At 34.7% G+C, this 19,592-nt stretch overlaps 1 protein-coding gene across 3 annotated transcripts in view; it reads left to right on the top strand.

Moving 5' to 3' along the window:
- RBM41 (RNA binding motif protein 41) overlaps positions 1-19,592 on the top strand; it is a 75,028-nt gene that overhangs the window by 46,976 nt on the left and 8,460 nt on the right. For all 3 annotated transcript variants that reach the window (XM_013976193.2, XM_013976192.2, XM_018044213.1), the window contains one exon: positions 18,264-18,411. In XM_013976193.2, the coding sequence (XP_013831647.2) occupies positions 18,264-18,411 (148 nt within the window). The remainder of the gene's footprint in view (positions 1-18,263; positions 18,412-19,592) is intronic.

Below are 19,592 nucleotides of genomic sequence, written 5' to 3' on the forward strand. Positions count from 1 at the left end.
AGATGAGATGGTTGGATGGCTTCATTGACTCAATGGATATGAGTTTGAGCAAACTCCCGGAGATGATGAAGGACAAGGAAGCCTGGCATGCTGCAGTCCATGAGGTCATGACAAGTCAGACTTGACTGAGCAACTGAGCAACAGTACCTACCTATGAAAAATTTTAATTTATGGAATATCCAAATTGCCAGCATCTCTACTCTTGAGCTTTGTGGCCATTATTAACTGATAGATTACTTAAACATAAGCACTGCAATACTGTGATGGTTGATCTGATAACCAAGATGGCTACTTAATGGGGCATACAGGGTGGATATGCTGAACAAAGGCATGATTCATGTCCTGGGTGGGACAGAGCAGGATAGAGTGGGATGGTACAAGATTTCATCATACTACTTAGAACGGTGTACAGTTTAAAACTTATGTATTGTTTATTTCTGGAATTTTCCATTTTAATATTTTCAGACCATAGTTGACCTTTGTAACTGAAACCACAAAAATTGAAACTGGATAAAGGGGGACTATTGTATTAGGAAAATCAAAATATTTTTATTAAAAAATGAAATATTAGGAAATCAAATCCTACAATATATCACTATTAAATGGGATTTCTTCCAGATATCCAAGACTGATTCAACTTTTGAAAACCAATTAATGTAATCCACCACACCAACAGACTAAAGAAGAAAAATATTATTTCAGTTGATGTAGAAAAGGCATTTGACAAAATACAAACACCCATTAATGACACGAACTCTCAGCAAACTAGGAATAGAGGGGAACATTTTCAACTTGGTAAAGTATATCAACAAAACCCCACAGCTAACATCGTACTTAATGGTGAAAGCCTGAGTGTTTTCCCCTTTGATCAGAAACAATACAAGTATGTCCCCTCTTTCAATTTCTTTTCATCTCTGTATTGGAAATTCTAGCTAGTGCAAAAAGAGAAGGAAAGGAAACTAAAAAGCACACAGATTGGGAAAGAAAAAATAAAACTATCTTTGTTAACAGGTGACATGTATGTCTTTGTAGAAAATTCCAATCTATCAACAAGAACATGAAGCAATTACTGGAACTAAGGAGTATATGAAAGTTGGAGGATATAAGATTTGTATTTGAAAATCAATTGCTTTCCTGTATACCAAGAAATGAACCATTAAAATTGAAATAAAAAGCACAACACCGTTTATAATACCACCACAAAATAGTGAAATACTAAGGTACAAATCTAACAAAATATGTGTAGGATCTACATGCAGAAAAATATAAAACCCTGGTGAAAAATTAAAGACGTAAATAAATGCAGAGATATCCTCTGTTCATAGATTGGAACAGTCCCAGAAAAATCCCCAGCAAGCTATTATGTGGATATAGACACACTAATTCTAAGTTTATATGGAAAGAGAAAATATCTAGAATGCTCAACACAATACTGAAGAAGAACAAAGTTGAAAGACTGATGTTACCTAACTTTAAGGCTAACTACAATCAAGTAGTTTGATGCTGGTTGAAAACAAAATAAATTGAATAAAATTAAGACTCCAGAAATAAACTTTCACAAATATAGTGAACTGATCTTTGATAAGGGAGCAAAGGCAACTCAATGGAGAAAGGATAATCTTTTCTAACAAATTTTGTTAGAACAACTGGATATCTACCTGCAAAAAAAAAAAAAGAAGCTAGACACAGAGTTTACATTCTTCAAAAAATTAACTCAGACTAGATTATAGATTTAAATGTAAAACATAATAATATGAATTTTCTAGAAGAAAACAGAAAATTTAAGTGACATTGTGTTTGGTGATGTATTTATAGGTATAACACCAAAAGCATGATTTATGAGACAAAAAATTGATAAATCCTACTTTATTAAAATTATAAACTTTGCTATATGAAAGATGCTTTTAAGAGAATCAAAAGACAAACCACAGACTGAAAGAAAATATTTGCAAAACACATGTCTCATAAAGTGCTTATATCCAAAATACAACAAAGAACTCCTAACACTCACCAGTAGTAAAACAAACTACCCAATTTAAAAATGAGCAAAGGAACAGACACCCTGCCAGAGAAGCTATATACATGTCAAATAGGCATATGAAAAGAAGCTCATCATCATTTGTCACCTGGAAATTGCAAAATAGAATAATAATGAGATGCCATTACACACCCATTAGAATGGCTAAAATTGACAATACCAAATACTATTGAGGATGCTAAACAACAGGAACTTTTATTCATTGCTCTTATGCAAAATGGCACAACCTCTTTGGAAGATAGTTTGGCAGTATCTTACCAAGTTAAACATGCTTTGCCATACAATCCAATAATGAAGTTCCTAGTCATTTGCTCAATTGATTTAAAAACTTACATTCATACAAAAACCAGCATGTGACTGTTAACAGCAGTTTTATTCATAATTACCAGAAACTGGAAGCAGTCAAGGTGTCCTTCGGTAGATGAGTGGATACATTCATCTGTGCTACATCTATACAATGGGATATAATTCAGCAATAAAAAGAAATAATCTGCCAAGTCACAAAAAGACAGGGGGACTATAAATGCTTATTAATAAGCGAAGGAAGCCAGTTTGAAAAGACTACATATTGTATGATTTCAATTATATGACATTCTTAAAAACACAAGAGTGTAGGAACAGTAAACAGTGGTTGCCAGGACTTCAGGAGGAGTAGAGAAGAGAGGAATGGGTAAACACAGAGGATTTTTAGGGCAGTGTAAATTTTCTGTATGATAGTATAATAGTGGATGTGAGAAGTGCATTTGTCAAAATCCATGAAACTGTACAGCATAAAGAATGACCCTTAATATAAATATTAAAAAAAAAATCATTTAGGAGATTGAGTAACCCCTGGAAAGAATGCAGACTGTGATGAGAATTTAGCTATTACAAATATATAACACAACTTCAATGAAGGAATGGGAGAAAAGATGCTGAGCATGTTGTAGTGCAAGAAATTAAGCAGGTGCTCAAAATAAGGTAAAAATATTGTTGGGGATATGTCAAAGGCACACAGGAGCCAACTGAGAGTTTCCAATAACTAAAGATAGAACAGTTTGTACAAAAAGTAAGTAAATTAATATTGGATTATAACCCAAAGTATAGAATATCTGTGAGTCAATACTGATAATAAAATCATTGAGTGAATCAATAAATGAGGGAGAGGAGACAAATATCACATGAAGAATTGGAAGCAACCTAGATGTCCATTGGCAGACGAATGAATAACAAAGTTGTGGTATATATATGCAATGGAATATTACTGAGTTATTAAAAAGAATGCATTTGAGTCAGTTAATAATGTAGATGAAACTGGAGCCTATTATACAAAGTGAAAGAAAAGCACCAATACGGTATAACATATATAAAATTTAGAAAGATGGTAACAATGACCCTATGTGCAAGAGAGCAAAAGAGACAGAGATATAAAGAACAGACTTTTGGACTCTATGGGAGAAGGCGAGGGTAGGATGATTTGAGAGAATAGCATTGATAATGCTATTGGTAATATGGTATATTACCATATGTGAATCAGATCACCAGTCCAAGTCTGATGCATGAAGCAGGGCTCTCAAAGCAAATGCACTGGGACAACCTAGAGGGATGGGATGGGGAGAGAGGTAGGAGGGAGGAGGGGGGTTCGGGATGAGTGGACACATGTACACCAGTGGCTGATTCATGTCAATGTGTGGTAAAAACCACCACAAAATTGTAACTACCCTCCAATTAAAATTAATTAATTAATTTTAAAAAATAGTTTATATACTAGCAGATTCTCTGCCTCAAGGAAAGGAAGCATAACTCCCAACCACTTAATTTTGAGCTACTCTTAGTGACTTCTTTCCAAAGAGTACAGTTTGGAAATACAGGGGAAAAAAATCATGTTACAGTGTAGAAACCTAACAAACACTGCCCCAGTCAGGCAATCAAAGCAAAGGTCAGTCATAAATCATGTTGATAGTATGTATGCTTGATATAATGTGATCAGAGTTGCTTCTTTTTCTCTGTAGTCTTCCTTCTAGTAATCCATAACCAGAATATAACCATGAGAAAACAGCAGAAAAATTCTAGTAATGGAACATCCTATAAAATATCTGACCAGTACTCCTCAAAAATGTCAAGATCATTAAAAACAAGAAAAGTTTGAGAAACTGCCACAGCAAAGAGGAGGCTAAAGACATGAAAAATAAATGTACTATGATACCCTGGATGAAGTCCTGGAACACAAAATGGATGTTAGAGGAAAGCTAAGGAAATCTAAATAAGCTGTGGACTTTATTGTTTTCTGTTTTGGGTTTTTTTTTTTTTTTTTTTGGAGTATAATTGCTTTACAATGTTGTGTTGGTTTCTGCTATACAACATGAATCAGCTGTAAGTACATATATATCCTATTCCTGTTGAGCTTCCCTGCCACCCCAAATCCCATCCCACCCTTCTAGGTCATCACAGAATACTGGGCTGAGTTTCCTGTGTTATACAGCAGCTTCCCACTAGCTATCTGTTTTACACATGGTAGTGTATATAATGGCACCCCACTCCAGTACTCTTGCCTGGAAAATCCCATGGCCGGAGGAGCCTGGAGGGCTACAGTCCGTGTTGTCACTAAGAGTCGGACACAACTGAGCGACTTCACTTTCACTTTTCACTTTCATGCATTGGAGAAGGAAATGGCAGCCCACTCCAGTGTTCTTGCCTGGAGAATCCCAGGGATGGGGGAGCCTGGTGGGCTGCCATCTATGGGGTCGCACAGAGTCAGACACGACTGAAGCGACTTAGCAGCAGCAGCAGCAGTAGCAGTGTATATATGTCAATCCAACTCTCCCAGTTCATCTTACCTTCCCCTTCCTCTGCTGTGTCCACATGTCCATTCTCTATATCTGTATCTCTATTCCTGCCCTGCAAATAAGCTCATCTGTACCATCTTTCTAGATTCCATACATATACATTAATATCCGATATTTGTTTTTCTTTTTCTGACTTACTCTGTATCACAGAGTCTAGGTCCATCCACATCACTACAAATGACCCAGTTTCATTCCTTTTTATAGCTAAGTACCACATTTGTATCCATTTATCTGTCAATGGGCATTTAGGTTGCCTTCATGTCCTGGCTATTGTAAATAGTGCTGCAGTGAACATTGAGGGTACATGTGCCTTTTTGCATTATAGTTTTCTCAGGGTATATGCCCAGTAGTGGGATTGCTGGATCATATGGTAGTTCTGTTTTCTGTTGTTTAGGGAACCTCCATACTGTTCTCCATAGTGTTTGTATCAATTTATATTCCTACCAACAGTGCAAGAGGGTTCCCTTTTCTCCACACCCTCTCCAGCATTTATTGTTTGTAGATTTTTTTGATGATCATTCTGATCAGTGTGAGGTGACATATCACTGTAGTTTTGATTTGCATGTCTCTAATAATGAGTGATGTTGAGCATCAAACAACTAGCAGGATAGGAACCCATTATCAGACAGGCTGCCTAAAGTCATACTAAGCTCACAGACACCCTGAAGCACACCAACTGACATGGCCCTGCCCATCAGAGAGACAAGATCCAACCTTCACCCACCAGAACAAAGGCACCAGTTCCCCACCACCACCAGGAAGCCTACCCAAACCACTGGACCAACCTCACCCACTTGGGGCAGACACCAGAAGCAAGAGGAACTATGACCCTGAAGCCTGTGGAAAGGAGACCCCAAACACAGTAAGTTAAACAAAATGAGGAGACAGAGAAATATGTTGCAGACAAAGGAGCAAGGTAAAAACCCACAAGACCAAATAAATGAAGAGTAAATAGGCAATCTACCTGAAAAAGAATTTAGAATAATGATAGTAAAGGTGGAAATATAATGGAGAAAAATACAAGAAATATTTAACAAGGACCTAGAAGAATTAAAGAACAAACAATGATGAACAGTACAGTACTGAAATTAAACATACACTAAAATGAATCAATAGCAGATAGAGGAAGATCAAATAAGTGAGCTGGAAGATAGAATGGTAGAAATAATTGCCAAGGAACAGAATAAAGAAAAAAGAATGAAAAGAATTGAAGACAGTCTCAGAGACGTCTGGGACAACATTAAATGCAGCAACATTTGAATTATAGGGGTCCCAGAAGCAGAAAGAGAGTCTGATAAAATATTTGAAGAGATTATAGTCAAAAACTCCCTAATATGAGAAAGGAAATAGTCAATCAAATCCAGGAAGCACAGAGTCCCAAACAGGACTTTAGTTAATAGTAATATACCAATATTTATTTATTTATTTTAAGAAATGTACTGTAATAATGTAAGATGTTAATTATAAGAGAAACTGGGTGTGGGGTGTATGGGAATTCTTTGTACTATCCCCTCAATTTTTCTATAAATCTAAAACTTTTAAAAATAAAGTGTATTTTTAAAAAATTTAAACAGGTAGATGCAGAAGAATGCATGCAGTGTAACACCATTTATATAAAGTTCAAAACATATAAAACAATAATTGCAGAGGAATACCGGGAAGAGTTTCATCCTCTATTATCACTTAAAGTTTCTGTTTTTCTCTTTCACAGAAATATTTATCTTGTTTTTGAGCCTAGTTTTGTCTTTGTGTGTATCTTTGTATATATGAATATGTATGTATGTTGTAGATATATACATACATATATAGCCATGTATATTGTATGTATGTATGCATACATATATATATATATATTTTGGGAGCAGAGAAGATGCATCTATGCAAGAAGAGACCAAGCTATCTTGACCAGATGTCCTCTTGATTTTTTAAAAATGTTCATGTTAAAGGCAATAATCTTAGTATGGATCTTTCCTACTTGGTGAGAAACTTGCAAAATATTTCACATACCTCTCCCTTTCTATGGTTATTTAATTTAATGATATTTTTATAATGAGTATTTCAGAGCCAAAACTAGATCACCTGAAATTACTCAAGTGAATCACCAGTCAGTTATTCTATGCCCTTGCCTTTAAGAGTATAGTTAAATGCTAAATATGTGAATATCCAGCTTGTAAAGGGTTTGAGACATAAAGAGTCTACTGCTTATTGCAGTGTTCAACGTATTTACTCATACATTTCAGTGGATAAGTCATTTAAGCTGGCTCTGTTTTCTAGCTCTTTGCTTTTGCTGCTCCTATCTGAATTTTTTCTCAAGTTTTTTTAAGTTATAAAATAAGTAACTTATGCATCTCTTTTTCCTCCAGTGTAGTAAAATACATGTAACCTGAGATCTACCTTTAACAGTGTTTCAAGTGTATATTACAGTATTGTAAACTATAGGCATAATGTTTTACAGCATATCTCTAGAACTTTTTCATCTTGCATGACAGAACTTTATACCCGCTGAACAGCATCTCCCCATTTCCTCATCCTCTCAAGTTTTGGCAACTACTATTCTACTTTCTGCTTCAGTGAGTTTAACTGCAATAGATACCATATAAAGTGAAATTATGCAGTACTTTTTCTTCTGGGACTGGCTTATTTCAGCATAGTGCCCTCAAAGCTCATCTACGTCATAGCATATTACAAGGTTTCCTTCCTTTTTTCTAGCCAAATCATATTCCATTGTATGTATATGCCACATTTGTTGTTGTTGTTGTTTTCATTCACTCATCTGTGATGGACATTTAGGTTGCTTCCACCTCTTGGCTATTGTGAACAGTGCTGCAATAAACACGTGAGTTCAGATATCTCTTCAAAATGCTGATTGTAATTATTTTGGATAAATAACTGGAAGTGGGACTCTTGAATCATATGGTAGTTCTATTTTTAATTCTTTGAGGAACCTCCATACTGTTCTGTATAGCAGCTGCACCATTTTCCATTCCTTCCAAAAGTGCACAAAGATTCAATTTCTCTCCATCCTCATCAACACTTATTTTATGTATGTGTTCTTTGAAGAATTGCCTATTTATGTCATTTGCCCATTTTTTCAGGTTATTTGTCTTTTTGCTATGGAGTTTTTGTATTTAATTATATATTTTAGATACAAACCTCTAATCAGATATATGGTTTCCAAATATTTCCTCCCATTCTGTAGGTTGCCTTTTCACTTTAGACTGTTTTCCTTTGCTGTGCCGAAGTGTTTTAGTGATACAGTACCACTTTCCCTTTGCTTTTGTTACCTGTGCTTCTGCTGTAATATCGAAGAAATCATTGCCAAGGCCAGGATCATGTGGTTCCCCCCTATGCTATCTTCTAGAAGTTTTAGAGTTTCAGACCTTATGTTTAAATCTTTAATCCAATTTGAGCTGATTTTTGTGGATGATATAAATGAGGCCAGTTTTATACTTTTGCATGTGGATATCAACTTTTCCCAACACTTTTGGTCAAAGGAACTATCCTTTCCCCATTGTGTATTCTTGCCCCACCCCCCTGCCATTAATCAGTTGACTGTATATGTATGGATTTATTTCTGGGCTTTATATTCTCTTCTATTAGTCTACATGTCTATCTTTATGCCAGTATCATACTGTTTTGATTACTGTAGATTTGTAACATATTTTGAAATTAAGAAATGTGAGGCCTCCCCAGTTTTGTTCTTTCTTCTCAAGATTGCTTGGCTGTTTAAGGTTCCCCTCTCATTCCTTATGAATCTTAGGGTTGTTTTTGTATTTCTACAAAAAATGTCATTGGGATTTTTATAGGAATTACATTAAATCTATAAACTGATTTGGATAGTATGTACATTTCAACAATTTATTCTTCCAGTCCAGATGAGACATCTTTTCATTTATTTGTGTTGTCTTTAATCTCTTTGAGTAGTGTATTGTGGTTTTCAGTATATAAGTCCTTCACTTCCTTGGTTAAGTTTTTTCTTTTTAACTGAAGTATGTTTGACATTATAAAAAAGCTGTGCGTATTTAATGTATGCATTTTGTTGGGTTTGAAGGTACATATACACCATGAAACAATCACCAATACAATGCCCTAAACTTAACCATTACCTCCAGAAATTTCCTCCCTCCAGTTTTTCTTTTGATAAGAACATTTAACATAAGATCTATCCTTTTAACAAAATTTTAATTATCAAATACAGTATTGTTAACTATCTATGCTATGCTATATGATAGATCTATAGGATTTATTCATGTTGCATATGTAAAACTATATACCCTTTGATGAACACTTCCTTAGTTACCCCTCTTCCTAGCCCCTGGTAAGCATGATTCTGCTTTCTGCTTCTATGAGTTTGACTACTTTAGATTCCTGATATAAGTGGGATCATGTAGTATTTTTTCTTCTGTTTCTGGTTGATTGCACTTAGCAGGTCTTCCAAGTTCGCCTCAGTTCAGTTCAATTCAGTTCAGTCGCTCAGTCGTGTCCGACTCTTTGTGACCCCATGAATCGCAGCACACCAGCCCTCCCTGTCCATCAACAACTCCCGGAGTTCACTCAGACTCACCTATGTTGCAGCAAATGACAAGATTTTTTTCATTTTTAAGGCTAGATAATATCCTTTTGTATTTATATACCGTATTTCCTTTATCCCTTCATCTCACAATGGACATTTAGATTGTTCCCATGTCTTTGCTTTTGTGAACAATGCTGCGGTGAATATGGGAATGCAGATTTTTCTTCCAGATTTTTATTCCAGTCCTTTTAGATATATAGCCAAAAGTGGGATTGCTGGATTATATGAGTTCTAGTTTAAATTTTTTAATGATATTCCAACTGTTTTCCATTGTGGTTGTAACAGCTTAAACATTCCCACCAACATTGCATAAGGGATAAAATTTCTCCACATCCTCACCAGCACATCTTTTTTTTTCGCTTTTGAGTTTCAGGAGTCCCTTATACATTTTGGGCTTCCCACGTGGTGCTATTGGTGAAGAACCCGCCTGCAAATGCAGGAGAAAGAGACACGGATTAGATGTTAACCCTTTATTAGATATATGATTTGAAAATACTTTCTCCCATTTTGTAGGTCACCTTTTAACTTTACTGATTGTTTTCTTTGCTACAAATATGGGTTTGAGTTAATGACACTTGTCTGTTTGCTTTTGTTCGCTGTGCTTTTGATATCATATCTAACAAATTATTGCCAAGGCCAATGGTCAAGAAGATTTTTTTGTTGCTTCTAGGAGTTTTGGAGTATCACATCTTATTTTTTAAGTATTTAATATTTTTAGTTGGGTTTTGTGTATGGTGTAAGAGAAGCATCTAATTTCATTTTTTGTCCTGGATATCCAGTTTTCCAAACACCATTTATTAAAGAGACTGTTTTTTCCCCATGTGTATTTTTGCCCTCCTTGTCTAACATCAGCTTACCATAAATGTGTGGTTAATTTCTAGGCCCTCTATTCTAGTCCATTGGTCAATATGTACTTTTTTATGCCAGTACCTTACTGTTTTGATTACTGTAGTTTGAAATCAGGATATATGACACATACTACTTTGTTCTTCTTCCTCAAGATTGCTTTGTCTATTCATGGTCTCTTGTGGTTCATATGAATTTTAGGATATTTTTATTTCCATAAAAATCATCATTGGTTTTTTGATAAGAATTGCATTGAATCTGTAGATTGCTTTGATTAGTATTATATTTTGACAGTATTAATATTTCTAATCCTTGAGTATGGGATGTCTTTCCATTTATTTCTCTTCATTAATTTCTTTTTTATTTTTTTTACTGAAATATAGTTAATTTACAATGTTGTGTTAGTTTCTAGTGTATAACAAAGTGATTTAGTTTTATATATATAAAACAACTTTTATATTTATATTATATATATATAATTTTAGATTATTTTCCATTATGGTTTGTTGCAAGATATCAAATATAGTTTCCTGTGCTGTATAGTAGGATCTTGTTGTTTATCTTTTTTATATATAGTAGTTTCTACCTGCTAATCCCAAACTCCTAGTTTATCCTTCCTCCCTGCCTTTTCTCTTTGATAACCATAAGTTTGTTTTCTATGTCTGTGAGTCTATCTCTGTCTTGTGATTTGTATCATATTTTAGATTCCACATGTAAGTGATATCATATAATATTTTTATTTCTCTATCTGACCTACTTCACCTGCTATGACAATCTCTTGTTCCATCCATGTTGCCACAAATGGTGTTATTTCATTATTTTTTATGGCTGAGTAGTATTCCACTGTATATATTAATATATACCACATCTTCTTCCCATTCATCTGTTGATGGATATTTAGTTTGCTTCCATATCTTGGCTATTATATAAAGTACTACTATGAGCATTGAGGTGCATGTATCTTTTTGAATTAGAGTTTTCTCCAGATGTATGCCCAAGAGTGGGATTGCTGGATCATATGGCAACTCTACTTTTAGTTTTTTAAGGAACCTCTGTAATGTTCTTCATATACACCAATTTACATTCCCACCAACAGTGTAAGAGGATTTTCTTTTCTCTACATACTCCAGCATTTATTATTTGTAGACTTTTTGTTGAAGTCATCCTGACCAGTGACATGATACCATATTGTAGTTTTGATTTGCATTTCTCTAATTAGCAGTGTTGAACATCTTTTCATGTGCTCATTGGCTATCTGTATGTCTTCTTTGGTGAAATATGTATTTAGATCTTCTGCCCATTTTTTGATTGGGTTGTTTTTTGTTATTGAGGTTTATGAGCTGCATGTATATTTTTTAAATTAACCCTTTGTTGGTCACATCTTTTGCAAATATTTTCTCCCAGTATGTAGGTTGTCTTTTAGTTTTGTTTATGGTTTCCTTTGCTGTACAAAAGCTTCTAAGTTTGATTAGGTTCCATTTGTTTATTTTTGCTTATATTTCTATTGCCTTCAGAGACTGACCTAAGAAAACATTGGCACGTTTTATGCCAGAGAATGTTTGCCTGTATTCTCTTCTAGGAGTTTTGTGGTGTCCTGTCTTATATGTAAATCTTAAAGCCATTTTGAGTTTTTTGTGTGTGTGGTGTGAGGGGGTGTTCTAACTTTATTGATTTATATATGGCTGTCCAACTTTTCCAACACTACTTGCTGAAGAGACTGTCTTTTCGCCATTGTATAGCTTGCTTCCTTTATTGAAGATTAATTGACTGTAGGTGTGTGGGTTTATTTCTGGACTCTATTCTATTCTGTTAATCTAGATGTATGTTTTTGTGCCAGTACCACTCTTTTGATTACTGTAGCTTTCTAATTGTCTGAAGTCTTGGAGAGTTATGCCTTCTGCTTTGTTCTTTATCTTCAGGATTATTTTGCCAATTCTGGGTCTTTTTTTGTTCATCATAAATATTAGACTTATTTGTTCTAGTCTGTGAAAAACATCATGGGTAATTTGATAGGGATGCATTAAACCTGTAGATTGCTTTGGGTACTATGGCCATTTTAACCATATTAATTGTTCCAATCCAAGAATATGGTGTATCTTCCCATTTCTTAAAATCCTCTTCTGGTTCTTTTATCAGTGTTTACAGTTTTCAGCATATAAGTCTTTCACTTCCTTGGTCAAATTTTATTCCAAAGTATTTGATTTTTATGCAATCTTAAAAGGATTATTTTTTTTCTATTTTCCCTTTCTGATATTTTTATTGTAAAGAAATGGAACAGGTTCTGTAAGTTAATCTTGTATCCTGCTACTTTGCTGAATTTGCTTATCAATTCTTTTTTTTAATTTAAATTTATTTATTTTAATTGGAGGCTAATTACTTTTCTTATATCTTGCTAATTTGCTGAATTTGCTTAGTAGATTTTGTGTGGAGTCTTTCAGTTCAGTTCAGTTCAGTCGCTCAGTTGTTTCTGACTCTTTGCAACCCCATGAACCACAGTACACCAGGCCTCCCTGTCCATCACCAACTCCCAGAGTTCACCCAAACCCATGTGCATTGAGTCAGTGATGCCATCCAACCATCTAATTCTCTGTCATTTTCAAATGAGTCAGCTCTTCTCATCAGGTGGCCTAAGTATTGGAGTTTCAGCTTCAACATCAGTGCTACCAGTGAACACCCAGGACTGATCTCCTTTGGGATGGACTGGTTGGATCTCCTTGCAGTCCAAGGGACTCTCAAGAGTCTTCTCCAACACCACAGTTCAAAAACATCTATTCTTCAGTGCTCAGTTTTCTTTGTAGTCCAACTCTCACATCCATACATGACCACTGGAAAAACCATAGCCTTGACTAGACGGACCTTTGTTGGCAAAGTAATGTCTCTGCTTTTCAATATGCTGTCTAGGTTGGTCATAACTTTTCTTCCAAGGAGTAAGTTTCTTTCAATTTCATGGCTGCAATCACCATCTGCAGTGATTTTGGAGTCCAGAAAAATAAAGTCAGCCACTGTTTCCCCATCTATTTGCCATGAAATGATGGGCCCCAATGCCGTGATCTTAGTTTTCTGAATGTTAAGCTTTAAGGCAACTTTTTTACTCTCCTCTTTCACTTTTATCAAGAGGTTCTTTACTTCTTCCTTAGTGTCTGCTATAAGAGTGGATTCTTTAGGGTTTTCTATATATAGTATGTCATCTGTATATAATGGCAATTTTACCTCTTCCATTTTTGGATACCTTTTATTTCCTTTTCTTGTTTTATTGCTATGGCTAGAATACTATGTTGATTAGAAATGGTAATAGTGGGCATCATTGTCTTGTTCCAGATTTTAATAGGAAGGCTTTCAGCTTTTCACTATTGAGCAATGGCTGTGGGTTTGTCATAAATAGCTTTTACAGTATGTCCCCTACGTGCGAACCTTCAAGTTGCAAACTCTCAAAGATGTGAAAGTGTGTATCATCAATGTCAGGTGGGAGTGAAATTGTAACTTGGCCTCCATCTCCTATTTCTGATTATCCTTCAGCTCTTCCATCTCCCAGCTCTTCTCCCTCCTCCAGTCAGTAACTCTTCTTGCCTGTTCACTCAATGCCAGCCCCTATATGCCAGCTATTGTACTGTACTACTGTACTTTTCAAGGTAGTGTATTATAATATTAAAGATACCTTCTTTATTTTTTCTGCTTGTTTTTTATGTATTATTTGTGTGAAAAGTATTGTAAACCTATTACAATACAGTACTATATAGCCAGTTGTGTTAAGTTGGGTACCTGGGCTAACTTTGTTGGACTTATGAACAAATTGGACTTATAATTGTGCTCTTAGAACAGAACTCATTTGTATGTAGGTGACTTACTGTATTATGTTGAGATATGTTCTCTCTAGACCCACTTTGATAAAGAGTTTTTTTTATCATGAATGGATGCTGAATTTTATCAAGTGCTTTTCTGCATCTATTGAGATGACTATGTGAGTTTTATCTTTTCTTACGCTGATGTGATGTATCACACTGAATGATTTACATATGTTGAACCATCCTTATGACCCTGGGATAAATCCTACTTGATCATGGTATATGATCTTTTTTTATGTGTTGTTGGATTTGGTTTGCCAGCATTTGGTTAAGGATTTTTTGCATCTGTATTCATCAAAGATGAATGTAATTTTCTTTTTTGGTAGTGTTTTTGTCTGGATTTGGTATCAGAGTAATAGTGGCTTCATAGAATGACTTTGGTAGTATTCCTTCCTCTTCAGTCTTTTGGAAGAGTTTGAGAAGAATCAATATAAGTACTTTGTATGTTTGGTAGAATTCCCCAGTGAAGACATCCAGTCCTGAACTTCTGTTTGCAGGAAGGTTTTGTTGTTGTTGTTGTTTTTTAATTACAGATTCTATTTCACTTCTAGTGATTGGTGTGTTCAAACTATTTTTGATTCAGTTTTGGTGGGCTGTATGTTTCTAGAAACTTATCCATTTCTTCTAGCTTGTCTAGTTTGTTAGCAAATAACTGTTCATAGTATTCTCATGGTTTCTTTTGCATTTCTGCAATATCAGTTGTTATTTCTCCTCATTTAATTGGGGCCTTCCCTCTTAGTGAGCATGGCCAGAGATTTGTCAATTTTTGTTTACCTTTTCAATTCTTGTTTTCATTCATTTTTTTCTATTTTTATCTCTATTTTATTAATTTCCTCCCTGATTTTTATTATTTACTTCCTTCTGGTGACTTTAGATTGTTCTTTTTCTAATTCTTTTAGATGGTAGTTTAGGTTGTTTATTTGATATTTTTCTTGTTTTTTTTTTTTTTAGGAAGACCTTTATCACTATGAAGTTCCCTCTTTGGACTACCTTTTCTGCAACGGGTTGAGTTTTCATTGTCATTTGTCTCAAGATATTTTTTAATTTCCTCTTTAATTACACTGTTAACCTATTAGTTTCTTTAGTAGCATGTTGTTATGTTTCCATGTAATCTTTTTTCCTCATTTCTCTTTCTGTGGCTGATTTCTAGTTTCATGCTATTGTAGTCAAAAAGATGCTTGAAATAATCCTTGGCCTCTTTAATTTCTTGAGGCCTATTTTGTGTCCTAGTTTGTGGTCTATTACAGAGAGTGTTTTATGTGCACTTGAAAAGAATGTGTATTCTGGGTTTATTTTTAATTTAATGTCCTGAAAATAGCAATTAAGTCTAGCTATTCTATTGTGTCATTTAGTATCTCTGTTGCCTTACTGATTTTCTGTCTGGAAGATCTGTCCATTGATGTCTATTGAAATGATTTGTGATTTTTATCCTTCATTCTATTAATGTGCTATATGATATTGATTGATTTTCATATGTTGAACCATCCTTGCACCTAGGGATAAATCACATTTGGCCATGATCCTTTTAATGTGCTTTTAAATTCAGTTTACTACTTTTCTGTTAAGAATTTTTACATGTGTATTCATCACAGATATTAGCCTATAGTTTTCATTTCTTATAATATCTTTTTCTGTTTTGGGTCATGTTAATGCTGGCCTGATAAAATTAGTTTGGGAGTGTTCCTGCCTCTTCAAATTTTTGGAAGAATTTTAGGAGGATTGGTATTAATTCTTTAAATATTTGGTAGAATTCACCTGTGAAGCCGTCTGGTCCTGGGCTTATCTTTGTTGGGAGATTTTTGATTACTGAATAATTGTATTACTAGTTATAAGTTTATTCAGATTTTCTGTTTCTTCATGATTTCATCTTGGTAGGTTTATGTTTCTAGGAATTTATCATTTTCTCTAGATTATCCAATTTGTTGGCATATAATTGTCAGAGTAGTCTCTCATAATCCTTTTTTATTTCTGTGGCATCAATTGTAAAGTCTCCTCTTTCACTTCGAATTTTATTTGAGTCTTCTCTTTTTTCTTAGCCTAGCTAAAAGTGGTCAATTTGGTTGATCTTTTTAAAAAACAGCTCTTAGTTTGGTTGATTTTTTTCTATTATTTTCCTAATCTCTATTTCAGTTATTTCTGTGTAATCTTTATCATTTCTGTCCAATAACTTTGAGCTTAGTTTGGGGTTTTTTTCCTCGCTCCTTGAAATGCAAAGTAGTTTGAGAACTTTCCCCTTGTTTAATGTAGGCATTTAATGCTATATACTTCCTTTTTAGTATTGACCTAGTTGCATTCCATAAATTTTGGTATGTTGTAGTTTCATATTCCTTTGTATCAAGGTATTTTCTAATTTACCTTTTGATTTCTTCTTTGACCCATTGGTTGGTCTAGATTATGTTGTTTAGTTTCCACATATTTGTGAATTTTCTAGTTTTTCTTTTGCTACTGAAAGTGAGGTTTGAAATCTCCTACTAGTGTTGTGTTGCTATTTATAGCCCCCTTCAGTTTTCTCAATGTTTGCTCATATATTTAAGTGCTCTGATATTGTGTGCATATATATTTATAGTCATTATATCTTCCTGGTAAACTGACCCTTTTATCATTATATAATGTCCTTTTTTGTCTCTTGAAAATTTTTGACTTAAAGTCTATTTTATCTTGATTAAACATGGCCAACCTTATTCTTTTTTGGGTTGCAATTTGTGTGGAATTTCTCTTTTTATCCTTTCTTTTCCAGCCTGTGTATGGCCTTAAATCTAAAGTGAGTTTCTTGTAGACAGCACTTAGTCACATTTTGTTTTTTGTTTGTTTAACCACTCTATGTCTTTGACTAGGGAGTTTAATCCATTTATATGTAAAGTAATTATTGATAGAGAGGATTTACTATTGCCATTTATTAGTTGTTTTCTTTTTATAGCCCTTGTTGCTAATATTTTGGTAGTGACTTGCCTTTTTCCTTTCTCATTTTGTGTGCCTTCTATAGGTATTTTAACTATGATTACACAGGTACTTACTTAAAACACCTTGTAATAATCTATTTTAAGCCAGTGAGAACTTAAGTTACATCACATTTAAGAGCTCTTTTTGTTTATTTTCTTGAATGTTTCTTTTTAAAAAGAGCATTTCATTCCTAATAGATGGAATATTTTCTCTTCTTTCTCTGAGGATATTAGTGATGGCTCTTTGAAGTTTTTTTTTTCCTCCTTGCATAGTTTCTGTTTTCTCCCACTTGCTTTTATTTATTTTTTTGTTCTGTCTCTTTCACATTAGTTGCTTTTCTCAGATGCCTGATAACTTCTGCTCATATTTATGAGTAGGAGCCAAAAACGGTTTGGAAGCTCTGATCAAATGAGTGATCCTTATTGAATTTAAGCTTCTCTTAAAGTCATCTGGCTCGTTCATTTGTTGGAGAAATTCCCCATTCTAAATCAGCATTTTTAGACCTTTCCTTTTGGGGCTGATTAGATTTCCCAGAGAAGACTTCAGAACTCTCACTTGGGGAGGGTACCACCAGCATTGTAGGAGCCAAATGAAGGAAAGTGTTTTGGATATCCCCATCATTCAGAATACAGCATTTCTCTTAAAGACTAGTTTTCAGGAACAGTGTTCACATCCTCAATGGTGTCTAACATTCCCCATGTTCAGAGAATGAACCTCCAGTATACAGCAGGATTGGGAGTGGTCTTTACCCAGTAGCATTTTGTAGGGGAGGGTGTTTAAAGATATAATCTAATTTTTTAAGAAACTTTTAACATACCCACCTTATCTTAACTCCAGCTGTTTATATCCATTTCCAGAGACACTAGAATATATCAGTTCCTTAAATGTTTCAGGATTCTTAGATGTGGATTGGGTTAGTTCTTGGTTTCCCCACTGCTGATTTAAGATTCAGCTTTCTCGAGTATGCTTGTTCAGTTATTTTACAGCTTCCAGAATATTGTTGCTATTGCCTCATTTCCTTGTTCTTCCTTACTTTTTTTTAAAAGTCCCTATAGTTTTAAAGTTTTTTGGAGGGATTGAAATTAGATGCATGTATTCAATCCACCACCTTTATCTGAAACTAAGTCCTTCCACAATAAAATAGTTAGTTGCCTTATCTCCCTAATGTGATATTTCTGTTGATCCTTGGTTTGTATTAGGTGTTATACCTGAAGAACCTTAGCCCTCGGGTGACTGAAAGAGATCTAGTCTCATTATTCGCTCGGTTCCAGGAAAAGAAAGGACCTCCAATTCAATTCCGAATGATGACTGGACGAATGAGGGGACAGGCTTTTATCACTTTTCCCAGTAAGTAGCTTCATCTGGATAATTACTCAGTTATGGCTGAGTCGCTAATAAGTTCATTAGCAACTACATATGCCCTTTTTAATTTAAATATAGCCCACAAAAGAAGCACGTAAGAGGAAGGGAATTAAGGAAAACATGTTCTTTTTTTTTCTATTCTCCCTTCTGTGTTTCCTCTCCTTATTTGACAGTGCACCACCACCTTACACCATTGTCCTCTCTTTTCCCCAGTCTTGGCACTTCCTACTCACTGTATCAAAATTTGCTTTCCCTCTGCTAAAAGTAATATTTTTAGTCCAAATTATAATTACATTAATTGTTAATATATTGATATTCTTATCAGAACACATAGTTACATTATGCTCTATTCCTTTGGGAGTAAGACTGCAAGCTATTGTGATATTATGCTATATTGTGCTAATTCATTAGTAATTCATAATTAACTAGTGGGTGATATATTGTTCAACTGTTGTTTGCATCCTAATACATGACTTCAGTATTCTAAACCATAGGGAAGATTAATATAGGCATGTCTCAGGGATACTGCAGATTCAATTCCAGACCACTGCAATAAGGTGAATTATCTCAATAAAGTGACTTGCATGAATTTTTTGTTTTCCTAGTACATATAAAAGTTATTATTACACTATCAGATGCAGATTATCACCATAGACTGGGAGAAAGGGTGCATGTATGCATGCACTGTCACTCAGTTGTGTCTGACTCTTGGCAACCCCATGGACTGTAGCCCACCAAGCTCCTCTCTCCATGGAATTTTCCAGGCAAGAATAGTGGAATGGGTTGCCGTTTCCTCCTCCGTGGGATCTTCCCAATGCAAGGATCAAACCCACGTCTCCTGTATCTCCTGCAGGCAGATTCTTTACCTCTGAGCCACCTGGGAAGCCTTGTGTTTATACTATACTGTAATATATTAAGTGAGCAGTAGCATTTTGTCCAAAAAACAATGTACATACCTTAATTTAAAAATACTTTCTTAGTAAAAAATACTATCATCTAACAGTTCAGGGTTGCTAAAACCCTTCAATTTGGAAAAAACACATCATCTGCAAAGCATAATAAAACAAAGTGTAATTAAACAAGTTGTATCTCTATAGGAATTCCAGTTTCTATGACAGACCAGACTATCTTTCTTTTTTGGTGGAGGCTAGGTAGGAACTGTGCCT

The sequence above is a fragment of the Capra hircus genome (assembly GCF_001704415.2).
Source record: "Capra hircus breed San Clemente chromosome X unlocalized genomic scaffold, ASM170441v1, whole genome shotgun sequence".
Taxonomy (NCBI): domain Eukaryota; kingdom Metazoa; phylum Chordata; class Mammalia; order Artiodactyla; family Bovidae; genus Capra; species Capra hircus.